General features: G+C 37.6%; 1 protein-coding gene across 2 annotated transcripts in view; it reads right to left on the reverse strand.

The window, feature by feature from the left end:
* FARSB (phenylalanyl-tRNA synthetase subunit beta) overlaps positions 1 to 23287 on the reverse strand; it is a 68368-nt gene that overhangs the window by 30216 nt on the left and 14865 nt on the right. For both annotated transcript variants that reach the window (XM_027591282.1, XM_027591283.1), the window contains 10 exons: positions 20256 to 20406; positions 19373 to 19481; positions 18382 to 18452; positions 16873 to 16934; positions 15499 to 15550; positions 11644 to 11705; positions 10950 to 11157; positions 10381 to 10461; positions 6490 to 6582; positions 2125 to 2242 (listed from right to left, as the gene is read on the reverse strand). In XM_027591282.1, the coding sequence (XP_027447083.1) occupies positions 2125 to 2242; positions 6490 to 6582; positions 10381 to 10461; positions 10950 to 11157; positions 11644 to 11705; positions 15499 to 15550; positions 16873 to 16934; positions 18382 to 18452; positions 19373 to 19481; positions 20256 to 20406 (1007 nt within the window). The remainder of the gene's footprint in view (positions 1 to 2124; positions 2243 to 6489; positions 6583 to 10380; positions 10462 to 10949; positions 11158 to 11643; positions 11706 to 15498; positions 15551 to 16872; positions 16935 to 18381; positions 18453 to 19372; positions 19482 to 20255; positions 20407 to 23287) is intronic.

A 23287-nucleotide genomic window follows, 5' to 3' on the forward strand; every position in this document is an offset into this window, starting at 1 on the left:
CTTACAGTGAAAATTTCCTGTGGCAATTGTGGGGAACCCCGCAGCTCCTCACCCTCCAGACTCTGAGCTGCTTGCTCACAAGCATGCCCAGCCCTACAGAGCCCTGTAGGGAGTCCTTACCATTAGGGAGAAGGCCTACTGCTGAAATAGTATTATAAAACTTTTGAGGAAACTTAGACTCATTTTATACCTAAAAAAAACACCTGCAGATTCAAAGTGAGAGGATGGAGAATGATTTAACATGCTAATGGACATCACAAAAGCAAGCCGGAGTAGCCATACTTACTTACACCAAACTAGATTTTAAACCAGAGTGTAAACAAGAGATGAAGAGTGGCGCTATATCATAATATAGGTGTCTATCCAACAAGAAGATCTAAAAATTGTAAATACTTATGCCTCCAACTTAGGAACACCCAAATATATAAAACTGTTGAGGAAACTCAGTATAATTAACCTAATCCTGTATTTGTAAATATGTTTGGATCACCAAGGATCAAAACCTACAATTCAAAGAGCTAAGATGAAAGGAAAGGAGTCAAAGTTAACAGCAAAAATCTGACATTAAAATCATAACAAATTCTTAGGTATCTGTACCAATGGAGGATTTGAGGCACAGGAACCCTCAGAACTACTTATAGCTGGCACTGAAAATGTTTTCTGATTCTTACCACAGACTGACCACCCAAAGAAAATTCTAAATAGACTGATATTAAAATAAACTTTTCTTCTCTAAGGATATATGCACAGAGACCAAATTCTGGCCCTAGTTCTAAGTCCAAAATTTATGCAGCCTTGGGCAAATTATTACTTTTCTTAGTTTTCCTACATATTAAGTGGGGACAATATTTTTGGTCCCATCTGCCTCAAAGTCATAGATTAACAATCACAATAGAAAAGGTATATTTTTTAAAAATTTTCAAAAGTATAAAGTACCATACAAATGCAAGCTGATGCTGTTAATTGAACAAAGGCTGCACGGTGAAGAGCAGATGGAATCCAGCTTTGGCTGCAAAGCTTGCTACGGAAGGTCCACATACAGTCAAGTGGACATGCCTCTATAATATCTATTTCCTAAGGTTGATTTACAGTCAATGGTTCTTGACTACTCTGGATCGTCAAAATAATGCCATATTATCCTCTTCAGGAGTAACTGAGGAAAAGGCCTTTGCTATTGTCAGGTGATTCAGAAGAACACACTCTGAGTTTTGCAGTCTGGAGTAAAACTCCTAAATAAACATCGTTAGGACTGGAACTATCAAATTCAGGGAACCAGAGAAATACCACCAGTAATTCAGTCATTTGATGGCCCTGCTACCAAGAAGTGACCTCATATGCAGCTCCAAACAGACTTGTTGTCTAAGTCTGAAGACAGACATTTTAATAAGACAGACATCCTTGGCAATCAGGTTTAAGTACTACCTAAATATGTGTTTATTAAATAACCTCTGAGTTCCAAATGGTGGACCGGGCAACTTGCTATACTAGTAAGTCCAGCCTATTCTCGAGGCAAAAACTAGTCAAACACATTTATAATGACTAATACAAGAGTGATGAATAGCTAATGCTAAACTAGAATGACAAGACATCAAAGCACCTTAAAATGACATGCACATATATCACAAGATAAAAAAAAAATGTTCCACAGTACTTTTCAAGCTGAGGTTTTAACAGGGATCTTCATAAATGTTAAGTTCTTTAAGATTTGCTTTCCACTAAAAGAAATAAGAGAGAGCAACCAAATATCTGAATATATTACTTGGATGGATTCATATCAATCAATCATGAAAACTAAATTTATAAAACAATTAGGAAAATGTAAACACTAGCTGGATGTTTGATGATAAAATAGTGTTGGGTTATTTTTAAAAAAAACAAAAGTGGTATCTTTTATCTTTTAGATACATATATATCTTTTAGAAATACATACTAAAGTGTTTGCTGGTGAAATGGTAGGATGTCTCGGAATTACATCAAACTAACATGGGGGAGTTCCATGTGCTGAAAACTGCTGAAGGTAGGTGCTGGATTCACAGGGTGGTCATACTGTCCACTTTTATATAGAGCTGAGATTCTCATAATAAAATACTGTAAGTGTACAAATCAAAGATGACTCATTCTTACCTCTGCTAGAATCTTTTACTACGATGTCAGAGATTTCAAACAGTTTCAGAGGAAGGGGCATCTTCCGATTCGCAGCTATGGTCTTTAGGAGGCCAGGAAGAAGGGTAGTGCGTGCCACCTACAGGAGAAGACGTGAAATTGCACTGACCAAATAACCCAAACAGACTTGGTTATAAGACAAGGCCAAAAGAACTCAACAGCTTCACAGTAGTAATACTCTTCTGGAAAATGTAATGTGTAAATGTCCAAATCATCTTCAATCATCAATTCCAAAACAAAAAACTGAAAATATTCTGGCTCCCAAACTTAGAAAGTGAAAAATCATAAAATCTGATAAAAAATTGAGAAACAAATATAAATACAATGCCTGTATCTAGGATTAGTTATTTTATTATTTTTAAAATTAAAATTAGCTTCTAAGATTGCAAATATGTAAATTTTAATATCCTGTTTTATTTTATAAAGTAAATGAAGGAGATTACAAGAAATGCAAGTATTTAAACAGATTAAGTATGAACTAATCAAATTCTTAAAAACCAAGACTAGGGAAAATGTAAATGCAATTAAAATATCACAACAATGAGAAAACAGAACACAAATATGTATGCACTAAATAAATTATGAAGCTGCTATGGGCAAGCTGTGACTATAGTTTTCAGCTTAGCGGCCAAATACAAACATACATCCTAGTTCTAAAAACAAACAACAGGGGTGCCTGGGTGGCTCAGTCATTAAGCGTCTGCCTTCGGCTCGGGTCATGATCCCAAGGTCCTGGGATCGAGCCCCGCATTGGGCTCCCTGCTCAACGGAGAGCCTGCTTCTCTCCCACTCCCCCTGTTTGTGTTCCCTCTCTCGCTGTGTGTCTGTCAAATAAATAAATAAAATCTTTAAAAAAAAAAAAGAAAATAAATAAATAATAAAAATAAAAACAACAAACAACTTCCCTATGTCTGTCTCAAATCTCTCATTCCAAGCTATATGAGCTAGGTTAGGTTTCAACACAAGATGTTTCCAGAAGAGTTTTATGAGCAGTGGTAGGGCATCATCATTAAGATCCTGAGCTCGCAGCAGATACCAGTAGCACCACCTTTGACCCAGACTACTTAAGCTGGTTTCTCTGCTTCCACTCCTGCCGCCTTATAGCCTGTTCTCCACAGAGTGATGATTTAAGGCCTACATCAGATCATGAAACTCCCCTGCTCAAAAATCTAACAGGTTTCCACCAAATTTTGAATAAACTCCATGCCTTGCATGGGGTCCTGTCTGAATCTGGCCCTGGCCTCCTCTCTACCCTCCATGCCTGCTGCTCCCTGGGCTTACTGGGTTTCAGGACACCCCCCAGCAGCATTCCGGCTCAGGCCTCCGAGCCACCTCCTTTCCTCTAGTGCATACATTCTTCCTCTGGATTCACATGCGGCTGTCTTACTTTCTTCAGCTCTCTGCTCTGGCCCACAGAGGCCTGCCCTGACCATCCTGGCTAAAATGGCAGCCCCTCCAAGATCCTACAGGTATTAACAGGAATGTGTGTTGAGGGGAAAAGAAAACCTTTCCAGTCACGTTCACTCTGCCACCTGCTGCTAGTAGCCTTCAACTCCGTGCTTTTGCAAATATCGCTCACTTTCACAACTGGAGAGAAAGTGCCCAAACCATTCATAGAAATAAAAGTACAATGTCAAAAGAAAGCTTAACTTACCAGAATATAAACAAGCTACCTTTGTAAATAGCTTTTCCCAGCGGGTTTTTTTTTTTTTCCATTTTATAGATCAGCCTTATTTGCTTAAAAACTCACAGCAATACAAAAAATTAAACCTGACTCCAAATGAAGCTTCTAGATCTACCTACCAATTTACCAGAAATATAGGGGACCACTGGAATGTATTTAACAAAATCCTATGAGAACTCTATAGGACAAAGGACCCAGTTTCTTCAATAAAAATGGTGAAGGAAGAAAGACAGAGATGGACAGAGGGACAATCTGTAGATTAAAAGAGACTTAAGAAGCACATCGACTTTGACATGAAGTTCATACAAACTATTAAAAAAATTAAGACAAATGAGAAAATTTCAATAATGACTGGACATTTAAAAATATTAAGGAATACTATTGCTAATTTGGGGAAATGTGGTAATATTCTGTTATTTTGTTTATAATTATAAAATTTACACGTTTTAACTAACATTTTTCTTCTTTTATCCATTCTCTAACACATCTACAGTTAGAATATACCCCAAAAATAAGAATTATCCAAGAAAAAGAATGGACTTAAACAATAAACTGAGTTACAAGCCCATAAAAAACTTTACATTTAACCATAAATAAACAGAAACCTGTTAGCCACGTTAGTGTTGGTAGGACATTTCTACTGGTAAAGCAGGAGTAAAATATAGAATCTGCCCCGTCTAAAAGATGGACTCATCTAATGTATTTCATGCAGAAATATTGATTCTGAAAGTATGCTAAACCACAGCTATATATAGTGATATTTAATGTGTTTCTGATTTTCCTTTCACTTAGATAAAATAGAGAAAACAGGATGCAAAACCTACAGAACATTACCACATCTTAAGAAATCGATCAAGCTTGATAAATGAAACTGGGAGAAAAAGGAAAATTTAGAATAAACTCAAATAAAAGTCCAGTAAGATTTACTGAAAAATCCCTCTACCCAAATGAATTTGTGTCTCTCATTGAAAAGAACACCATGGGCATCTTTTAAGAACAGTAGAAAAGCTAGTGGAACTTATCACAATCCTTCCAAATTGGCACAAGAATTCTTCAAAGTTCTGGGCACGTGGGTGGCTCAGATGGTTAAGCGTCTGCCTTCGGCTCAGGTCATGATCCCAGGGTCCTGGGATCGAGTCCCGCATCGGGCTCCCTGCTCCTTGGGAGCCTGCTTCTCCCTCTGCCTCTCTCTCTCTCTCTCTCTGTCTCTCATGAATAAATAAATAAAAAAAAGTTTAAAAAAAATTAAAAAAAAATTCTTCAAAGTTCTGACACTGAATACAGAGAAATAATTTATGTACTTGATGAATATTATTACCAGTTAGTTCTTTAAATAGCAGTCTAGCCCTAATCTACCACATGACTGGTACAGATTAAATCTAACTTTAAAAAAAATCCAAATTTTAACATTTTTAGAACTCCAAAAATTTTTACAATTTAAGACTCCCTCCCATACTTTTAACAGATAATGAAAATCAAGATTCACAGAAACAATCTCAAGTCACAGAGTTCACATATTATAATAGCATTAATTTTCTTGAAAGCATTTCCTCCCAATCCTAAGATTCCAGGGTTGATTCTAAGCCAGGGTTGAAGAAAATCATAAAGAATTGCATGTGCAAGAAAAACAGAATGAGAACTGACCAGTAAGAAAGACAGGAGATGGTGTGAAGTCATTAATAAACGAAGATAACATTTACTAAGATAGTATTCTCACTGAAATATTCCTGAACTTTATGTGAAACTACCACTGAACTAGAGGATTACCATGAAAAAAATGAAGGCAGCATAGTCAAGAACTGATGTAACAACTACTTTCAGAGTGAATGACTTAATGGAGGTACTGGGAACAGCTGCTGACTCATTTATTATAAAATGGGTAGAAAAGATGAAATCTGAAAATAGTATTAAAGTCAACTGATTTGAAGTGAATGAAACGGAAAGTTCAGACAAGACTGGGAAAGCAAAGCAAGCAAAACACAACTGTAGGCCAATCAAGAAAAGACTAAAAAGTGTTAAGAATTCGTCAGGAAGGGGCGCCTGGGTGGCGCAGTCAGTTAAACATCCGACGCTTGGTTTCAGCTCAAGTCATGATCCCGGGGTCCTAGGATCGAGACCTAGTCAGGCTCCCTGCTCAGCAGGGACTCTGCTTGTCCCTCTCCCTGTACCCCTGCCCCAATTCTTGCTCTTTCTCGCTTGTGCACGCATGCTCTCTAATAAAATTTCTGCCCCTCCCCCAGCATGCTCTAATGAATCTTATATCCAATAAAAAAAATCATCAACAAAGTTATGTAAGAACCAACTATAATCTTTTTTTTTTAGTTTTTTTTTTGTTTTTTTTGGTGTTTTTTTAAAGTTTTTTGAGAGAGTACAAGCAGGGAGAGCAGCAGGCAGAGGGAGAAGCAGGCTCCCTGCTGATCAGGGAACCTGATGCTGGATTCGGATCCCAGGACCCCTGGATCATGATCTGAGCCGAAGGCAAACGCTTAATCGACTGAGCCACCCAGGCATCCCAGAACCAACTATAATCTTATCCAAGAAGAGATTTTTTTAAAAAGCACTAAGATTTTGTCATCTTCAGTTATAACTTATGTACTGCCTCTCAGTATTTATCTAAATCCTTACCTACTTAAAATTCTCACCTGAAATTCAGCTGTTTTAGGATTACTTATATGGACTGCCTCTGTTGCAGAGATGTCCAAACCAAGTTTATCAGCAATATCTTCTTGGGAGCACTAAGAAGTACATGCAAAATAAAGAAAGAAAAACAATGACTAAACTTAATATACAAAGTATTTAATGTTGTAAGTCAACTTATGGTCTCATAGCAATGTAGATTCTCTATATAAAGAAGTTAAAAATAATAAATATATCAACTAACTCAGGGCCACAGCAGATACAATTTAACATTAACAATTCTCTTACAAGGAATTCTACCTATGATACAGAGGCAAAGTAAGTTTTTCACATGCTGATGGTGGTATAACTATATTTGGGCCCTTCCTAAGCTAGCCTCCCATTACCTTACCAGTCTAGTCTCTTACAATTAGTTCATTCCCTGAACCTCACACTCTTCCTTACTTTTACGAAATGCCTTCTCGGCCCTACCTGCTCCCATCCCCCAAGGCTCTACTTAAATGCCAGTTCTACCGCTTCCATAAAAATATTCCTAGTGACTCCTGTCAAATTTGCTCTCCCCCCTTAAGTGTTCCTATGGCTTTGATTACCATTATAATCCCTGCTAAATCCATACTGACTTGTGGTAGAATGGTAAGACTAAGAGCAGAATTCAAGTGGCCTGAATTCTGCCCAATGTTCTTTCTACTTGATCATTTAACTTCTGTGCATAGGTGCTTGATAAAGCTCTGAGCAATAAACTTCTAAGCACTCACCCTCCAAAGAGAGGAAGATACCTGTCATACTCAAAAACCAGGATGACCGACAGAAGTTATAAAACTATTAGATGCACCACATCTAATAAATGAGTTAACAAGATAATGCAAATAAAGTACCTGCCACAAACCAAGTGCTCAAAAAAATATTAACAATGATGATTAATAAGTACTAAAATTTATCACATATATTAATGCTAACTGTTGCAAAGGAGTTTAAAACTTAACGTGAAAACTGATGGACCATCAGGTTACTGAGCGATTTTCCAACATTAGGTGACATTGCTTACTACACTATTTTACAAAGTGGCCTTCAAGGACTAGTCTGTATTTCTTAGAGGAACACACACACACACACACACACACACACACACACGGGACACACACACACACACGGGACACACACACACACACACACGGGACACACACACACACACGGGACACACACACACACACACACACGGGACACACACACACACACACACACACACACACACACACACACACACACACACACACACACACACACACACACACACGGGTTTAGGTTTTATGTCAATGCCAGCTCTAATGATTCTTGCCATGCTCTCCTGGGAAGGATACCGAAGCCACATTCAAGCTGATCTACAGAGGCAGAGAATGGTGGCAGGCACACTGGAAATAACCAGAGTTTCTCCTTAGCACAAGAAGTTTTTATAACACGATATAATGTGATTAATTAGGAAATGCAATTTAAATAACGCAATCAACTCTCACACAGAACTAGTACTGTGTGTGTGTGTGTGTATGTGTAGAAGAAAGGTTGTTCCACAAACACATGGCAGCGGAGGTATCTAAGTGGCCTTGTACTTCATCATGACAAGGAGGATAAGGGACAGAAATCAGGAGCAGTTTTAAATCAAGGCAACCTGAAGTGGCAGTAGCTAAAATTTTTTTAAATATCTTTTTCAATGTTAATGTGTTTAAAGTGTTAGAAAAATATAATAAGTAAATGAAGCCCATGATTTTTATGAATATTCTTGTAATATTTTAAATTAACTCACTTTTAAAACTATCTACTTTAACCTTAATACAACTAGTATGCAGACAGAGTAAAAATCATAATGATGAGATAACAATTACTTGTATTTGGAAAATCAAGGGCTAGGTTTTAGAAAAGGTTCTGTTTCTCTCATGCAAAACTAGATATAAGGCACAGAGATACTTAGGTTTGCTAATTATGTCACATTGAAATTCCTATTAGACGTTGAATTTCCTATTAGAAAACTGTCATTACATATTTGAAACTCTGGCACCTCACTCCTTTCCCCCCAGTGATAATGTGTTGAAGTGACTTGGGACAGCTGAACAGACTGTTTCTGGCACTCCTGGTGGACAGTTCCGTCACAGGACGTGGGTGCACACAGGCCTGGGCTGGAATCCCTGGCCCAAAGCCGACCGGCTGTATGGAATGGGACAAGTTACTGCCGCTTAAGACTGGAACACCTACTTCAGAGCACTGCGCGGAGCGGGAATCACGGGCAGAAAGGCCTGGACACAGGATAAACTCTTCCTGCAGAGCAGCCCTGGTTGGGCAGAGTATGTGCTCCCCTGAGACACATGGAGCTACACACTGTTACAAAATCAAAACTCACTACTTCTATAAAAGGGCAGGGAAATTCACAGGCCAAAGTCTGAAACTCAGTTAATTCTGGGGAGGAAAATAGGGTTGAAATCTGAAGGGAAACAGGGAAACAGTTTACTCTACATGGTTCTGTACAGGTTGAATCGTTTCAGATCAATCCTATGCCACTTAATTTTTAAAAATGAAATACGTTTCTCAATGCTACTTTTTGCATGGGCGCCTGGGTGGCTCAGTCGTTGAGCGTCTGCCTTCTGCTCGGGTCGTGACCCCAGGGTCCTGGGATCGAGCCTCACATCGGGCTCCCTGTTCCGTGGGGAAGCCTGCTTCCCCCTCTCCCACTCCCCCTGCTTGTGTTCCCTCTCTCGCTATGTCTCTCTCTGTCAAATAAATAAATAAAATCTTTAAAAAAAAATGTTCACAACTGTATAAGTGTATGCATATATGAATGACCTGTACTACAAACCGAGCATACACAGGCTGAGACAACAGAAAAAGCACTGCTCTAAAAGCCAAAAGGCTAGGACTCTGGTCCTGGTTCTCCTGTCTGTATACACTTCGTTAGGTACTTGTCCTGTTGACCTCAGGCCTCTTCATTCTTACAGTGCCTGGCATACAAGAGATGTTCTGTAAATGCGGAATAAAGGACTCCTGAATCAAAAACAGTGACAATGCTGAACTAGAAAATCTGTAAGGTCCCTTCCCAGGTTAGCAACCTATGAATGACAAATGCTCAATAAAGGGAGAGGGGCTGCATCTCCTTTCCGATCACCCTCTCCCCACAAACTGGTAGTAATGTAACCCCCACTACTGTGCTCTCTGTAAATATAAGATGGAGAAGTCTGTCTGGAGTTGAGTTGGAGGGAAAAAATGAAGTCGTTTGTTTTTGTTTGGTTTTGGTTTTTGCCCTCCATCATTAAGCTGATATCTACTTGAAGACTCCAGAACTACACACTGTAAGCATCACACAAATGCTCAGCAAGAGAAGAGGAAATTATAAACAGCATAGATGTTTTATTCTTTTCAATCTGGTGGGGGAAGGGCATTGCCTTCTATTTTGTAATAAAATTCATTTCCTGATTCAGGCCTTTTATGTCAGCTTTCCAACTCAAAGCAAATGTTGTGAACGTGTTCAAAGACAAAGAAGTTTAATGTGGAACAGTCCACAAATCCTTAACTAGGGCGGCATCTAGTGGGCACAGACCCAAATTAAGACTAAAAATTCTAACTTAATCAATTTGGTTATGAAATTCGTTGTGAATTCAACCCTCAATACTTCCATAAAAGTACAAAATACATTGTTATCTGTCATTTAAGACTTTTGTCCTTCATGATTTTGTGACAAAAAAGAAACATTGTTTTACTAGAAATTATACAATCTCAAGTAAAAAAAAGTTATTCTTCTAGAACCTGGAAATTCTAGCAGCCTAGATTTTATAAATTTATGTAAGGAATCAGAGTACAAAACTTCAGAGATTCAGTGTCAACAATCAGCTGCACAGAAAGCACAGGAGACATACCAGAACAAAGGTAAGCACTTCAGTGAATCCAGCGGCTGCCATGTCATGTCTTAGGAGTTCTGTGAGCTTATTAAGAGGAAACTGAAAAAAAGATATTTAACTTTATTCCACCTCAGTAAAATTTCCTACAACAAAAGTTTTATACAGGTCATGAAAAGGCAAACCCCCTTCCATCCTAATACTGCCAGTACCACCACTTCACTCCCTGCCCTCTCCCCACTGCCTCACTACCCCAATACTCCTACACAGATGAACAAACCCACTTCACCTCTCCCACACTGAACTTCTTCTGCCTTCAGGCCAGGTTGAAAAAAATGAATCTCCCAGTTCAAGATTCAAAAGGACTCCAAACTCAAAACCTGTATTTCTTCAAGTACTAGTCATCACAGGTTTTGAACTTACTCTAATCCACTGGGCATCTGTTTTGTATCCTCTCCATAGCGAACGCCTCTCATAGCACAGCATGTCCAAATACTACTTAATTCCTATGTGCTGTTTTTCTCAAATGCCTTCCTGGCATTCAATAATCAGTTTCTAACAACAAGGAGTATTTAAGGGTGCAATCTTACTTGATTAGCTATGGTGTAGGTTTTCGGGAGAGTCATCTGAATGTTGTTATATCCATAGGCAATAGCTGCATCTTCTACAATATCACATGCATGGATAATGTCAGCTCTGGTCGGTGGGATTTCGATCTCAATCTGATTCCCATCACCTATTACTTCTGACTTTAAACACATCCTGGTTAGAAGCTTGGCAATATTTTCTGGAGTTTCTCTGAAACAGGAGTGTACAATCCATAAACTTCACTGGAGTACTTAAAACATGCTTATATTTTAAGATATTCTACTATCTGAAATATCACCTTCCTTTCTGAGTTCCATGAGACACCAGACATCCTAACAGATGATTTACGATCACTTACTTACTCTGAAAAGATATCAAAACCTTCTCTAAGCATAAGCATTCCTTCAGGAAAAATTAAAGTCTTGTGGGTACTTCATTCTTTTTTTTTTTTTTTTAAAGATTTTATTTATTTGACAGAGAGAGACATAGCGAGAGAGGGAACACAAGCAAGGGGAGTGGGAGAGGGAGAAGCAGGCTTCCCACCGAGCAGGGAGCCCGATGTGGGGCTCAATCCCAGGACCCTGGGATCATGCCCTGAGCCGAAGGCAGACGCCTAATGACTGAGCCACCCAGGCGCCCCTGGGCACTTCATTCTTGAATTCTCTCCAATAGCAAAAAAATGTTTTCAAAGCCTACCTGATTCCAACTTTTTTGTTAATTAGATCAGCTCTCACTATCTCCTTTCGGTAAGCCAGTTCCTTTAAAGAGAAAAAGTTTGAGAAGCTGGAGTGAGTGCCTGTCAGCTACAGCGTTAGACTCTAACTTTACCTTGTCTTGTTGGGTAGTTGTACTGCCCTCCCAAAAAAACTGTGGTTAGAGCGAGATCCTCAAAATAAACGTACTGTTTCAAAACATTACGGAGGAATAAATCTGCTACACAGGTTCATTCTACTTGCTAGACGACTGGAACTGCTCAGAAATAGAAAATGCCAAACACTTTTCTCTCGGATGACCAATCACCATTCTCTGCAGTAAAAAATCCTGGTGCATTACATCATTTCTAAGACGCTTATAAATCCTAAGGATTTTCAGTCTCCTCGCAAGCCAGCAGGTATTTATGACCAAGAAAGAATAATTCAAATATCACCATGTACTATCAAATATCACCATTATACTAAGCGCAGATGCTTCGAAGAAATTCCTTTCTTACCATTTATCCAGGTGGGGGAATGCAACCAGGCCCCCAGGCAGTCCTAGCTATCATCATTCTGCTCCAAGAAGACAGTAGGACTGGGAGCATCTCATAAATTGGTACTCCCCTTCAAAGAGTATATAACTTTTCCATGTTAGGTAGGAACAAACATGTATAAAACACAGGCTTTTGCTAAAAAGCCTTTGCAGACATAATCTATGAATATTTATCATTAAATTACTCTCAAAAGTATAACTACCACTAGCAAAAAGGCTATAAACCTAAAAATCTGGCTGGACCCAAGTAAGTACAATGGACCAGAGCCTTGCCATTCAAAATGCAATTCTCAGGCAGAAGTATCATCATCATCCAAGTGCCTCTTAGAAATGCAGGCTCCAGGGCCTTTGTAGCTGGTAGCAGTGACACGGGACCTACTGAATCCAGATCTGCAGGTTATCAAGATCCTGAGGTGATATGACTGCAACATAGGGTTTAAGAAGCACAAAACTAGAAAGCTAATGATTGCAACAGAAACAAACCTTTCCTGAGTAGTTAATATGAACTAAACAGTACAGACACTTTCAGGATAATCTTAACCCTCACAACAGATACTATTAGATTCCTTATCAGTGAAGTGAGAACAGCTAAGTTGTAGACAAAACTCTTCCCGGATCACAACAATGGTTAGCTGCTGGGCCCTGGTGCTGCTACATTCCCAGCACTTACAACAATGCTTGTCAGATCCTAAGCCCTTGGTATGTAGTTAATGAGTAAATGTGTAAAGTAACAAATGAACAAATTAATGAATTAACAAGTTCAGGCAGCCTAATTCCGAAGCTCACACCATTAACCATTGGTCTGACTACCTTCCACTTCTCTCCTCTGGTCCTCTTATTCCAAATTCCATTCTTTTATATGAAATAACAGAAAACTAGGAAAGAACTATCAAAGTACTTAGAAAAATAAGCTATTTCATGTGAGGAAGAATCAGTTCCTCAGAGGATCATTCTCCTCTGGGAGGACAACCTGAGGAGAGCTGTTCTAATCTACGTTCAGCAGGAAACAGATTAACAAATGACAACACTAATACAGTACTCCTTTTCAGAAATCCCACCATTTCAAATTTATGGAAGTTCGTTATAATGCAAGTGATTTCAAGGATTTATCTACATGAGAAAAGTGAACCAGATTTTAAGGTATCTTTTTCCTCCCCAAAGTACATATTTCACTTTTGTTAATATTTGACAATTCTTCATATTAAAAAGAAAAAAGAAATTTTCTCAAATCAGACATCATTTTAAAACAGACCAAAAAGCAATCTCTGGCCAATCCCAACTACTACTGTGGTAAATCATATAGATGGCTACATTATTCCCTTCTCTGCTGCATCCATGGCCTCACAATGGGGCACTTCAGGCCCTCGCATTGGGAAATGGGAGTCTATTTCACCCTTCCTTGAATCTAGCAAAATGACTGGCCGAGGCCAACAGGACACCATGCTTAAAAATACTTAAGCACTGGACTTGCTCTCGTGCTGTTGGGAATCCTGCAACCACCACCATGTAACGAAGACCAAGCTAGCCTGCTAGATGATGACAGACACTTGACCTAGTGACTCTAAGGCTAAGCAGACTTGTGAGTGCGGCTATCCCAGGTCATCTAGATGCTAGTCTACCAACTGGCTGATTACAGAGGAGCAAGCCCAGGAGAGACCAGACTGGCCAAGCCAGACCAGACCAGAACTACCCAGCTGACCAACAGAATCATGATAAATCACTGTTGTTTTAAGTCACTAAGTTTTGTGATATCAGTTTGTTACATAACAAAAGCTAACAGGCACTAGAAATTTTTTTAAAACTGAGACTGCCCATAATTTCAGTTACGTTTTCTACAGCTATACATTTATTTTGAATTATAATCAATATTCTAAAGTATGATGCTAAATGCTCATGTTTTCAGGAAGGGGAAGGTTTTGATCTTGGCAGGTTTTATCTACTTTAAAAACTAAATAGTAGAAACTATTCCAGGCTATGATTCACTTAAGTGACAGAGGAATAGTAAAAAATCTAAAGAAGTGCTTAAAAAATGGCCTCACTGAATCATAACCACAACTAAATGACTAATACAGTCATGTGTTGGAACAGCCATCTTTATATTAATAAAATGATCTTAGGGGAAGAAAGAAACCCAATTAAGAATAATGCTGTTGTTTTTTTTACCAAGATTTTATGTCTTGACAATACTTGTGCTTACTACTTAGTCCTATTAATACATCTGGAATTATTAGTTATAGTGATGGCTCTTCAGTGACTGTTAATTCAAGTGTGAACAGACTAATTAGGTTTGGAGGGCTGAGTAATCTTAAAATGGGTGAGACTATAAATCACCCAGTAAACTAGTTAATAAGAATAAATAAGAACCTGCACCCCAATGTTTATAGCAGCAATGTCCACAATAGCCAAACTATGGAAAGAGTCCAGATGTCCATCGACAGATGAATGGATTAAGATGTGGCATGTGTGTGTATGTGTGTGTGTGTGTGTGTGTGTGTGTGTGTATATATATATATATATAGTAATACACACTCCATCTATATATAGCATATATAGTATACATATATAGTATATATGGAACACTACTCAGCCATCAAAAAAATGAAATCTTGCCATTTGTAACAACGTGGATAGAACTAAAGGGTATTAGGCTAAGCAAAATAAGTCAACCAGAGAATTATCATATGATCTCACTCATGTGGAACTGAAGAAACAAAACAGAGGATCATAGGGGAAGGGAGGGGAAAAATAAAACAAGACAAAATCAGAGAGGGAGACAAACCATAAGGGACTCTTAATCACAGGAAACTGAGGGTTGCTGGAGGGGAGGTGTATGGAGGGATGGGGTAACTAAGTGATGGACATTAAGGAGGACATGTGATAGAATGAGCACTGGGTGTTATGTAAGACTGATGAATCACTGAACTCTACTTCTGAAACTAATAATACACTATATGTTAATTGAATTTAAATAAAAAATAAAATAAAATAAAAAGAACAAATCAGAGGAATTCTGGCCATCTAATGCAGTGGTATAATGGAACATGTTGGGAGCTGAAGCCAGACTATCACCTAGCTCCACCACTTAATAGTAACAGGCAAGCTATTTAACATCACAAGGTCTCTCCATCTGGGAAAGGGCCAAACAGCACCCACCCTCATAGGGTTACTGTGAGGATTAAATCCATGTAATGCACATAGTGTAATGCCTGGCATGTGGGTGGATGATGGAGAGACATACAACGAGCACTCTATAACCATTATTATTACTAGTATTATCATCAAATCCATTTCTTAAATACTTACTGGAAAGGTATAGGATTTTCCATTAGGGAAAACTACTTCAGCTGCTTCAACCCTTAAAAAAAAAAAAAGCCAGAAATATTAAAAACAAAAAGGGCCATAAATTCTAGAAATGTGTATGGTTAACAAGTCTCTCACTTGTTCTACAACAGTAACCTCAACACATTCAATCTTCTCACATTCCAACACTGCTGTCTGGATTAATCCTCCTCAACACAACACCACCCTACTGTTCCATCCCCTGTGGCTCCCACATCTCTTCAGGCAGCACACATCTGATGTTTACTTCTCAGTGCTGCAAAGCATGCAGCCTCTATTACTCCTTGCCAACATGGATATACACATTACAAGCTTTACCAGGGTGCTGTGTTACACCATGAAAGCTTGACTATGCAACCACTAATCAATTTAAAAAATTTAGGCAAATCAATTTGAAAAACAGACCCTGCCATACAATTTCAGTCCTGTGTTCTGCAGTGATACGGCTATTTTGAATTATAATTAACATTCTAGAATAAGCTATGATGCCGATACATGGCAAGGACCGTTTAGTTAAATCTTTTTAATTAAAAAATAAGCTTTGGGGGCACCTGGGTGGCTCAGTTGGTTGGGCGACTGCCTTCGGCTCGGGTCATGATCCTGGAGTCCCAGGATCGAGTCCCGCGTTGGGCTCCCTGCTCAGCAGAGTCTGCTTCTCCCTCTCACCCTCCTCCCTCTCTCATACTCTCTGTCTCTCATTCTCTCTCTCAAATAAATAAAAAAATCTTTAAAAAAAAAAAAGCTTTGGAAAAAATACAGTAATCCTATTGATACATAAGGGATATATACTTCCCTACTTTTGTTTAGCTGGTCCTTGTCTGTCCTTCCATGTTTACATCCTCAACTCCAAATATCTTTAAACACAGCTTAAATTTCATTGCCTCCACAATGTCTGCGCAGGTGCAATAACTAATCCAGCTAGCAATAACTTGCCCCTACAGCCCAAACATTACTGGAACTTTTTAAAAGTAATTCTCACTTTTTATTTTAATTTTTTAATTTTTATTTTTTTAAAGATTTTATTTATTTATTTGACAGAGAGAGACACAGCGAGAGAGGGAACACAAGCAGGGGGAGTGGGAGAGGGAGAAGCAGGCTTCCCGCTGAGCAGGGAGCCCGATGTGGGACTCGGACCCTGGGATCATGACCTGAGCCGAAGGCAGATGCTTAACGACTAAGCCACCCAGGCGCCCCTCACTTTTTATTTTAAACAGTTATGCATAGGTCTTAGCCCCCCAAAGAGAGGATATGCTCTAGTCACAGGAGCCACATTTTTCAAGGCCCTAGTGCTTTGCCTTCAGAACAACAGGCTTCAATAAAGTTGTCAAATAAACTTACATAAATTGATTCTCACAATATTCACTGAACATGGTGACAATAACATCAAGAACTATTTTTGCCTGCAAAAAAGAAAAAAGACAAATACTATAGTCTAAAAATATATTCTCTTCACTCAGATGGAAGTGAAAACTTAATTTAGTCTTCAAACATCTAAAAATGAAACTGTATATATACATTCTAAAAAAAGGGAGTGTGGAATAAAAACTTGTGGGCTAAAGTAGGCCTAGCCTTATCTTCAGGTGGTCTGCATTTATTCGGTTCTCTGAGAGTTAACAATCCATGACTGAAACAAATCATTTACTTCCCCTGGCCCTCTCCCTTGGGTTCACCAAGTTTTAAGAGAGACAAATGGCTAACTATGGGAGTAAACCTTATCAATCTCCTAGATCTCTGCAGCCAGTTGCCGGACTCCTGGCTCAACCACTTACTAGTAATCTGACTTTGGGCAAGTTACTTACCATCTTTGTACTTTAGCATCTTCATATGTTAAGTAGAGATTATAAATATTTCTATATCTCATTTGGCTATTATGAGGATAAAATGTATTAATATATGAGCAATGCCTAGCACACTGTAAGGACCATACAGATTTGTTCAAGTTTTTAATTGAAAAAATATTCTTAGGAAAAAATACAGTAACTTTATTGGGATATATATAGGCTTTGCTTTTATATGTACTTCACTGTTTAAATATAAGCTTCAGCAAAGATATCTAAGGCCTGTTAACATGAATTTTTAAAAAATTTGTAAATATTGTAAGCTATATTACTATAGTATTTCTGAAGGCAAATATAGCCCATAAAAGTTATAAATGAAATACCTTACAATGGTGTCCAATCCTGTAAGATGTACTGAATGCCATTTATGGCCCTATTTCTATAGGCCAGCCTTCTCCTGCCATTCAAGCTTATCTTATTAATTTGCTTAATTGCCACATTACCATATGCCTTAACATGTATAAAGAAATTTATGTTGTAAAAAAAAAAGTTTCATAGCAATCCAACCAATATACGCAGTTACTAAAAGTGAGTGAACTAGTATTCTACATATTCTAGGTATCATCGTGTGCACAAACCCTTTATCAATTTGCTAAATAATACCTCTTCATAAGCCACTTCATTTTTAAACACTTATTACCAAGTACACACAGGTACCAAATTACTCAGTATTTAAATTAAGCCAACTAAGATAAACAATTTATACAACACTTATTCCATTCAGGTATATGGCTAATTCTCCCACTGGAATGAGTTCCTTCAAGTCAAGAAACATGAAACTCATTAAATGACAGCACTGGAAAGATAGGAGGTGCTCATTAAAGATTTGTTGATTAAATGAACACACCATAACTAAAGTACAGAATATCTGTACCTTTCTAATTTTCTAAGTTTCTGAAATATGTTCCCACCTACAAAATAAGTACTTTAAAGTTCAGCCATCTAGTCTTGGCCCAGAACTAAAATGTCCTGTCTGACCATACAAAAATGGAAACAGAGTTTTATTTACCTTAGTGAAGTCAGTTCCTGTGCATTCAATAAATACATTTTTAGTATTTACGGTTATTTTGGAATGATTTCCTACAACAAACACAAAATAATAAAACAATCAGTTTCAGAAACATAGGTGTATTAAAAAGTTCTCTAAAACAAACTACATTTCACTTAGAGTACAATATAAACAGACATCTCAGAGGTAAGGTGATAATGCAACATTTATTTTAAGCCCCCACTACAAGCAGGAGAATAGAGATAAAATACTAACAAGCCTTTACTGCATTCAGTGTGTCAGGGCTGCAGTGCCCAGCACTAAACAGAGGTTGTCTCTTCTCCTCTCCACCACAACCCTATGTCAGAGCTGCAGGCAGATCGAAGATTCAGAGCTTCAGCTCACTGACCCTGATCACAGTCTATTAAGCAGCAAGGCTACAATCTGGGTCTGGATCTGGCTACTCTGAAGCTCAGGTTCTGAACCACTGTAACAGCTAGAGTTCAACACCTCAAGGAGGAAGAGACTCTTCCCATCATGAATCAACTAAACCCCCTCTTCACATCCAGAAGGGTCAACATGTATGGCTATGTATGACATCACTAAATTTTGTAAATACATCCAAGTTGCCTCTTCAAAAGAGTCTTCAGAAATGAAATTCAGTTTAAAAGCTTTAACTATAAAATAGCAGGCAAGGCAGAATTTGAGCTTAACCAAGTTGAGTCACGGGCTAAAACCAAAATATCAATGCTCTTCGGAGGAAAATAACAGAATCCAGAGACTGGCACCAGTAAATATCTATGTACTTATAAATATCTATACATTTAAAAGTTATATAAAAATCACCAGTAAAATGTTAATGAAAAGAACTATTACAATAAAATCTACAAAAACCAGAGATTCCTGATTAAGATTTATTTTATTTGATTGCGCCAAGTCTAGAGTCCAATTCTTACAGAAATGTTGACGGATAAGAGAAAAAAAAAAATCTGATGCTTAAGAAATAACTCACCGTTGACAATCGGAGGCATTGAAAGGATGACACCATTGCTATCATAGATAACTGGGTACAAGGGTTTATTTTCAATGATATGTAAATAATGTTTAAGGTGGTTGTCAGTCTGAAAAAAAATTAAAATTAATTTTGTATTTCTAATGCTAATTAGTTTATACACCTATCTAGTATAAAAAAAGGGGAAAAGTTAGAAAAACAATAAAACAGCCCCGTATTACAGAAAGTCCTAGATTTGTCAGATTTTCTAAATATCTTAATATCCTTATATACCTCGTCTCCTACTGGGGAGAGATGAGAACACAGCCAAGTCGTTTTCCAAGAGTGAAAACAGATTTGCACTGGTAAGCCTAACTGGTCTCAAGCAAAACACAAACCATCACAAAACTGTTTACATAAATAGGAAGAAAACACTGGCAAATCAGGCCAAGGATAAAAGCTTTATTTTTTCTGAATGATACTTTTTTTTAAGCACCATTAAGTGACTATAGAATAATTTTAACTGCTGGAATCTAAAATGCTAAATAGTAGGAGATACGTCAATTGTAATACTATTTCCCACAAAAAAAAACCCTACCTAAATCTTATCCTTTATAATGTGCATGAGTTATAATTATACCCAAATATGAATATTATAATGTGGTATGTTCTACTTCAGTGGTTCTCAATTCTAGCTGTACATTAAAAGCATCCAAAAGGTTAAAGAAGTAATAAAACTATGCCCAGGCCCCACTCTACATCAAATGCATCAGTAGCTCTTGATTGGAGCATAGACAGTTTTTAAAAAGTACTCATTTACATCTCCCTAATTCCAAGACTTGACTTTGAAGAAATTTTCTTGATTTATGGAGAATTATTTGCATAATATAAAAAAAAAATCTACCTTGTATATATTCATCAGTTCACAGGCTGTATACTCCTTGGTCTTATTTAGAGGCTTGAATTTGATATCTGAAGGTCGCTTTGCTGTATATGTAAAAGGGCCTGACAAAGTGTCCAAATCATGAGTACCAATAGCAACCAAGGCTCTTTTCCTAAATGTTGAGGGAGAGAGAAAAAAAGAGATCCAAAAAAAAAAAGTTTTGAATATTCCAAAGCAGAAATTCTAGAACCAACAGACCTTATGTTTAAAAAAAAAAAGATTTTTGACAATTCCCTAAAATAGCCTGTTACTATAAGGCAACTTCAGAAGAGTATAATGAACAACTTCTCACAGTACTGAAAGTAATGAGAAATTCTAAAGCTACTCAAAACACATTATTTCAGTAGCTACAGTAAATTCCTTGCCACTATGCCTTCCCAAGTACTGTGTTAACTAGGACATTTCCCAAGTGAACACTATCCCTGCTTTTTTTTAACCCATTTCCTCTCAGGGTCCTCAAGTAAACAGATGTTTTAATACAATAAACTCCCAAATTGCTGTGGTTTTTGTATATTTTCCTAAATTTTCTGTCACAAAGCAGTATTACTTTAATCATGGAAAAAAATTAAGAACAGTGGATTACACTTAAAATTTAAAGTGTAAGGGAAGTTCAAAAGCTATTAATTTCATTTGTTCTACAGTTTATGTGCAAAGAATTTAAGGTAATTTTAGGAACTTACAGCAAATTAAGATTAGGAGAGAAAGAAAAAGTAGGGATATAATACAGAGCCAGGAACAATGTTAATACTAAATTAGAATCTAAAGGCCTACAGTCTTAGCACAGTGGGTCACAAATTTGGCTCTAAGCTTTCTAAAAGACAATTCAAAAAGAAACTTGGTCAGAATTTACGGCATTCTTAAGATTTTTTAGAATTAGTTTTAGATGTATGTACAAATATATTTGAGGATTTATGCTTAAGTGCATATATACACCAAACAGATTAAATGCATTAGTAATCAAGGATTTTACTGAAGTCCATGTTATATGAATTATGAAATAGTTTTCAAAATTTGTAAGAAATAATTCTTAGTCATCCTTCAAGACTGGTAACAAGAACTTTAAGAAATAGGATTAACTCAAAAGAACTGTTAACAAGCACAAAAGAAGTGTTACATTACTCAATGATTTATGTGCTTACAGAAGATAGCTCTAGAAATATCAGAGATTGAAATATACAGTTAAGTGTAGATAAATTAACAATCAACAAATCCACAAGTAAGAAGGTCCATGTTTTGTTTTGTTTTAAGATAGTAATGGTCCCTTAATCCTAAAACAGTTCTCCCACAAAAGGTCACTAAATTTCAACTTCAATCCAATCACAAAAATAAATTCCAGATGAATCAAAGAGCTATGCATTTTGAAAAACAAGACACAAATGTACATATACTCACAGAAGAAACCACAAAAATTATTCAAAGAAAATATAGGACAACAATGTGTAAAACTGGAGGATACCCCTTGACACAAAATAAGAGTCCTAGGAAGACTGATAGATGGGACTATCCAAATCTGAAACTTCATACATCCAAAGACCCCAAAAGTCAAGACAAACTGAGAAAAGGCTTGTAATTTACGTAAAGAAAAGGATTAATATCCCAGACATATGAAGATACACAAACTAAAAATTAGAAATCAAGATTTTAGCTGTCGTACTGGCAAAAATTTTAAAGTCTTGCTGTGAAAAAGCAGAAGGCTGAAAGAACTGAGAACACTGCTGTTGCCAACTGCAGAGATCTTGCCTAGCCTAGTGTTTCAAGTTTGAGTCTAAGTATTCAAGAGTCTTTGCCTATAAGACAAAACCAGTCTTCAGAAAATCAAGAGCCTTATCCATAACGTAACATTCTACGTGCAATCAAAAAGCAGTGGGCATGAGGGGCACCCAGCTGGTTCAGTCAGGAGAGTATGCAACTTTTGGTCTCGGAGCCCTAAGTTCGAGCCCCATACTGGGTGTAGAAATTGCTTAAATAAGCTTAAAAAAAAAAAAAAAAAAGCAGTGGACATGAGAACAGGGAAATGTGATTTCTACTCCAGACAAAACCAGTCCATAAAATCCAATGCTAAGATGACCCAGATTTTCAAATCATCACACAAATTTTAAAGTTCCTACCATAAAAAATAATCAAAACTTACGGGGAAAATATGCACATAATGAACAGATGAGGAAATAACAGCAAAAAAAGAAACTTGTAAAAAGAAACCAAATGGATTCTAAGATGCAAAGTAAAATAACTGAAGTAAAAAATTAATTGGACACTTCTAGCCAAGATGGAGTAAGAGACTAAATTTACACTCTTGCCCGAAACCACCGCAAAGAGACAAAATACAAGAAACAGTTTCATGGGTGGCACTAGACATCAGGCAATGAAAGGTAGCAATCCCTGACAGGAAATAAATGAAGTGAGCCCCACATCTGCTCCAGCTTACTGCCTGGAGGGGTTTCCACATTTTAAGTTAGGAAAGAGGGACAAGGTTGGAGATCGGCAGACTCCCTGAGTTGAGAGAAATAACTGAGAGTCTAGGGAGACCAAGACAGCTGGGGTTCACTGGAAACGATACTGAAGTGGAGAGAGCTATGAGAATTCTGGAGATCTGCAGAGGGTACCCCTCAAGTGTTCGGCTGAGTACTGATCAGTGCATGAATGTGAGGAAATTACCTGTGGCCAGGGAAAGACTCAACAGAGGAACAGTGTTCACACAGACTGAAAACCTCACTACTTCATGTGGGAATGGATCAAGTAGGCAGAAGGGTCTTGCCTCAATACTAGCAACTAGCCCTACACAGAACAGTGCTCAGAACAGTGCTTAATCAATGAAGGGGGAAAAAGTCAATAAAACCAAAAGCTGGTTCTTTGAAAAGATCAATATATTGATAAAACTCCAGCCACCCTCCCTTGATCAAGGGAAAAAAAGTGAAAAAAGTGGTATCACTACTGATACTAGATATTAAAAGGATAAGAGAACATCGTGAACAACTTATACCAATACATTTGCT

This window comes from Zalophus californianus, chromosome 3 (assembly GCF_009762305.2).
Source record: "Zalophus californianus isolate mZalCal1 chromosome 3, mZalCal1.pri.v2, whole genome shotgun sequence".
NCBI classification, from domain to species: domain Eukaryota; kingdom Metazoa; phylum Chordata; class Mammalia; order Carnivora; family Otariidae; genus Zalophus; species Zalophus californianus.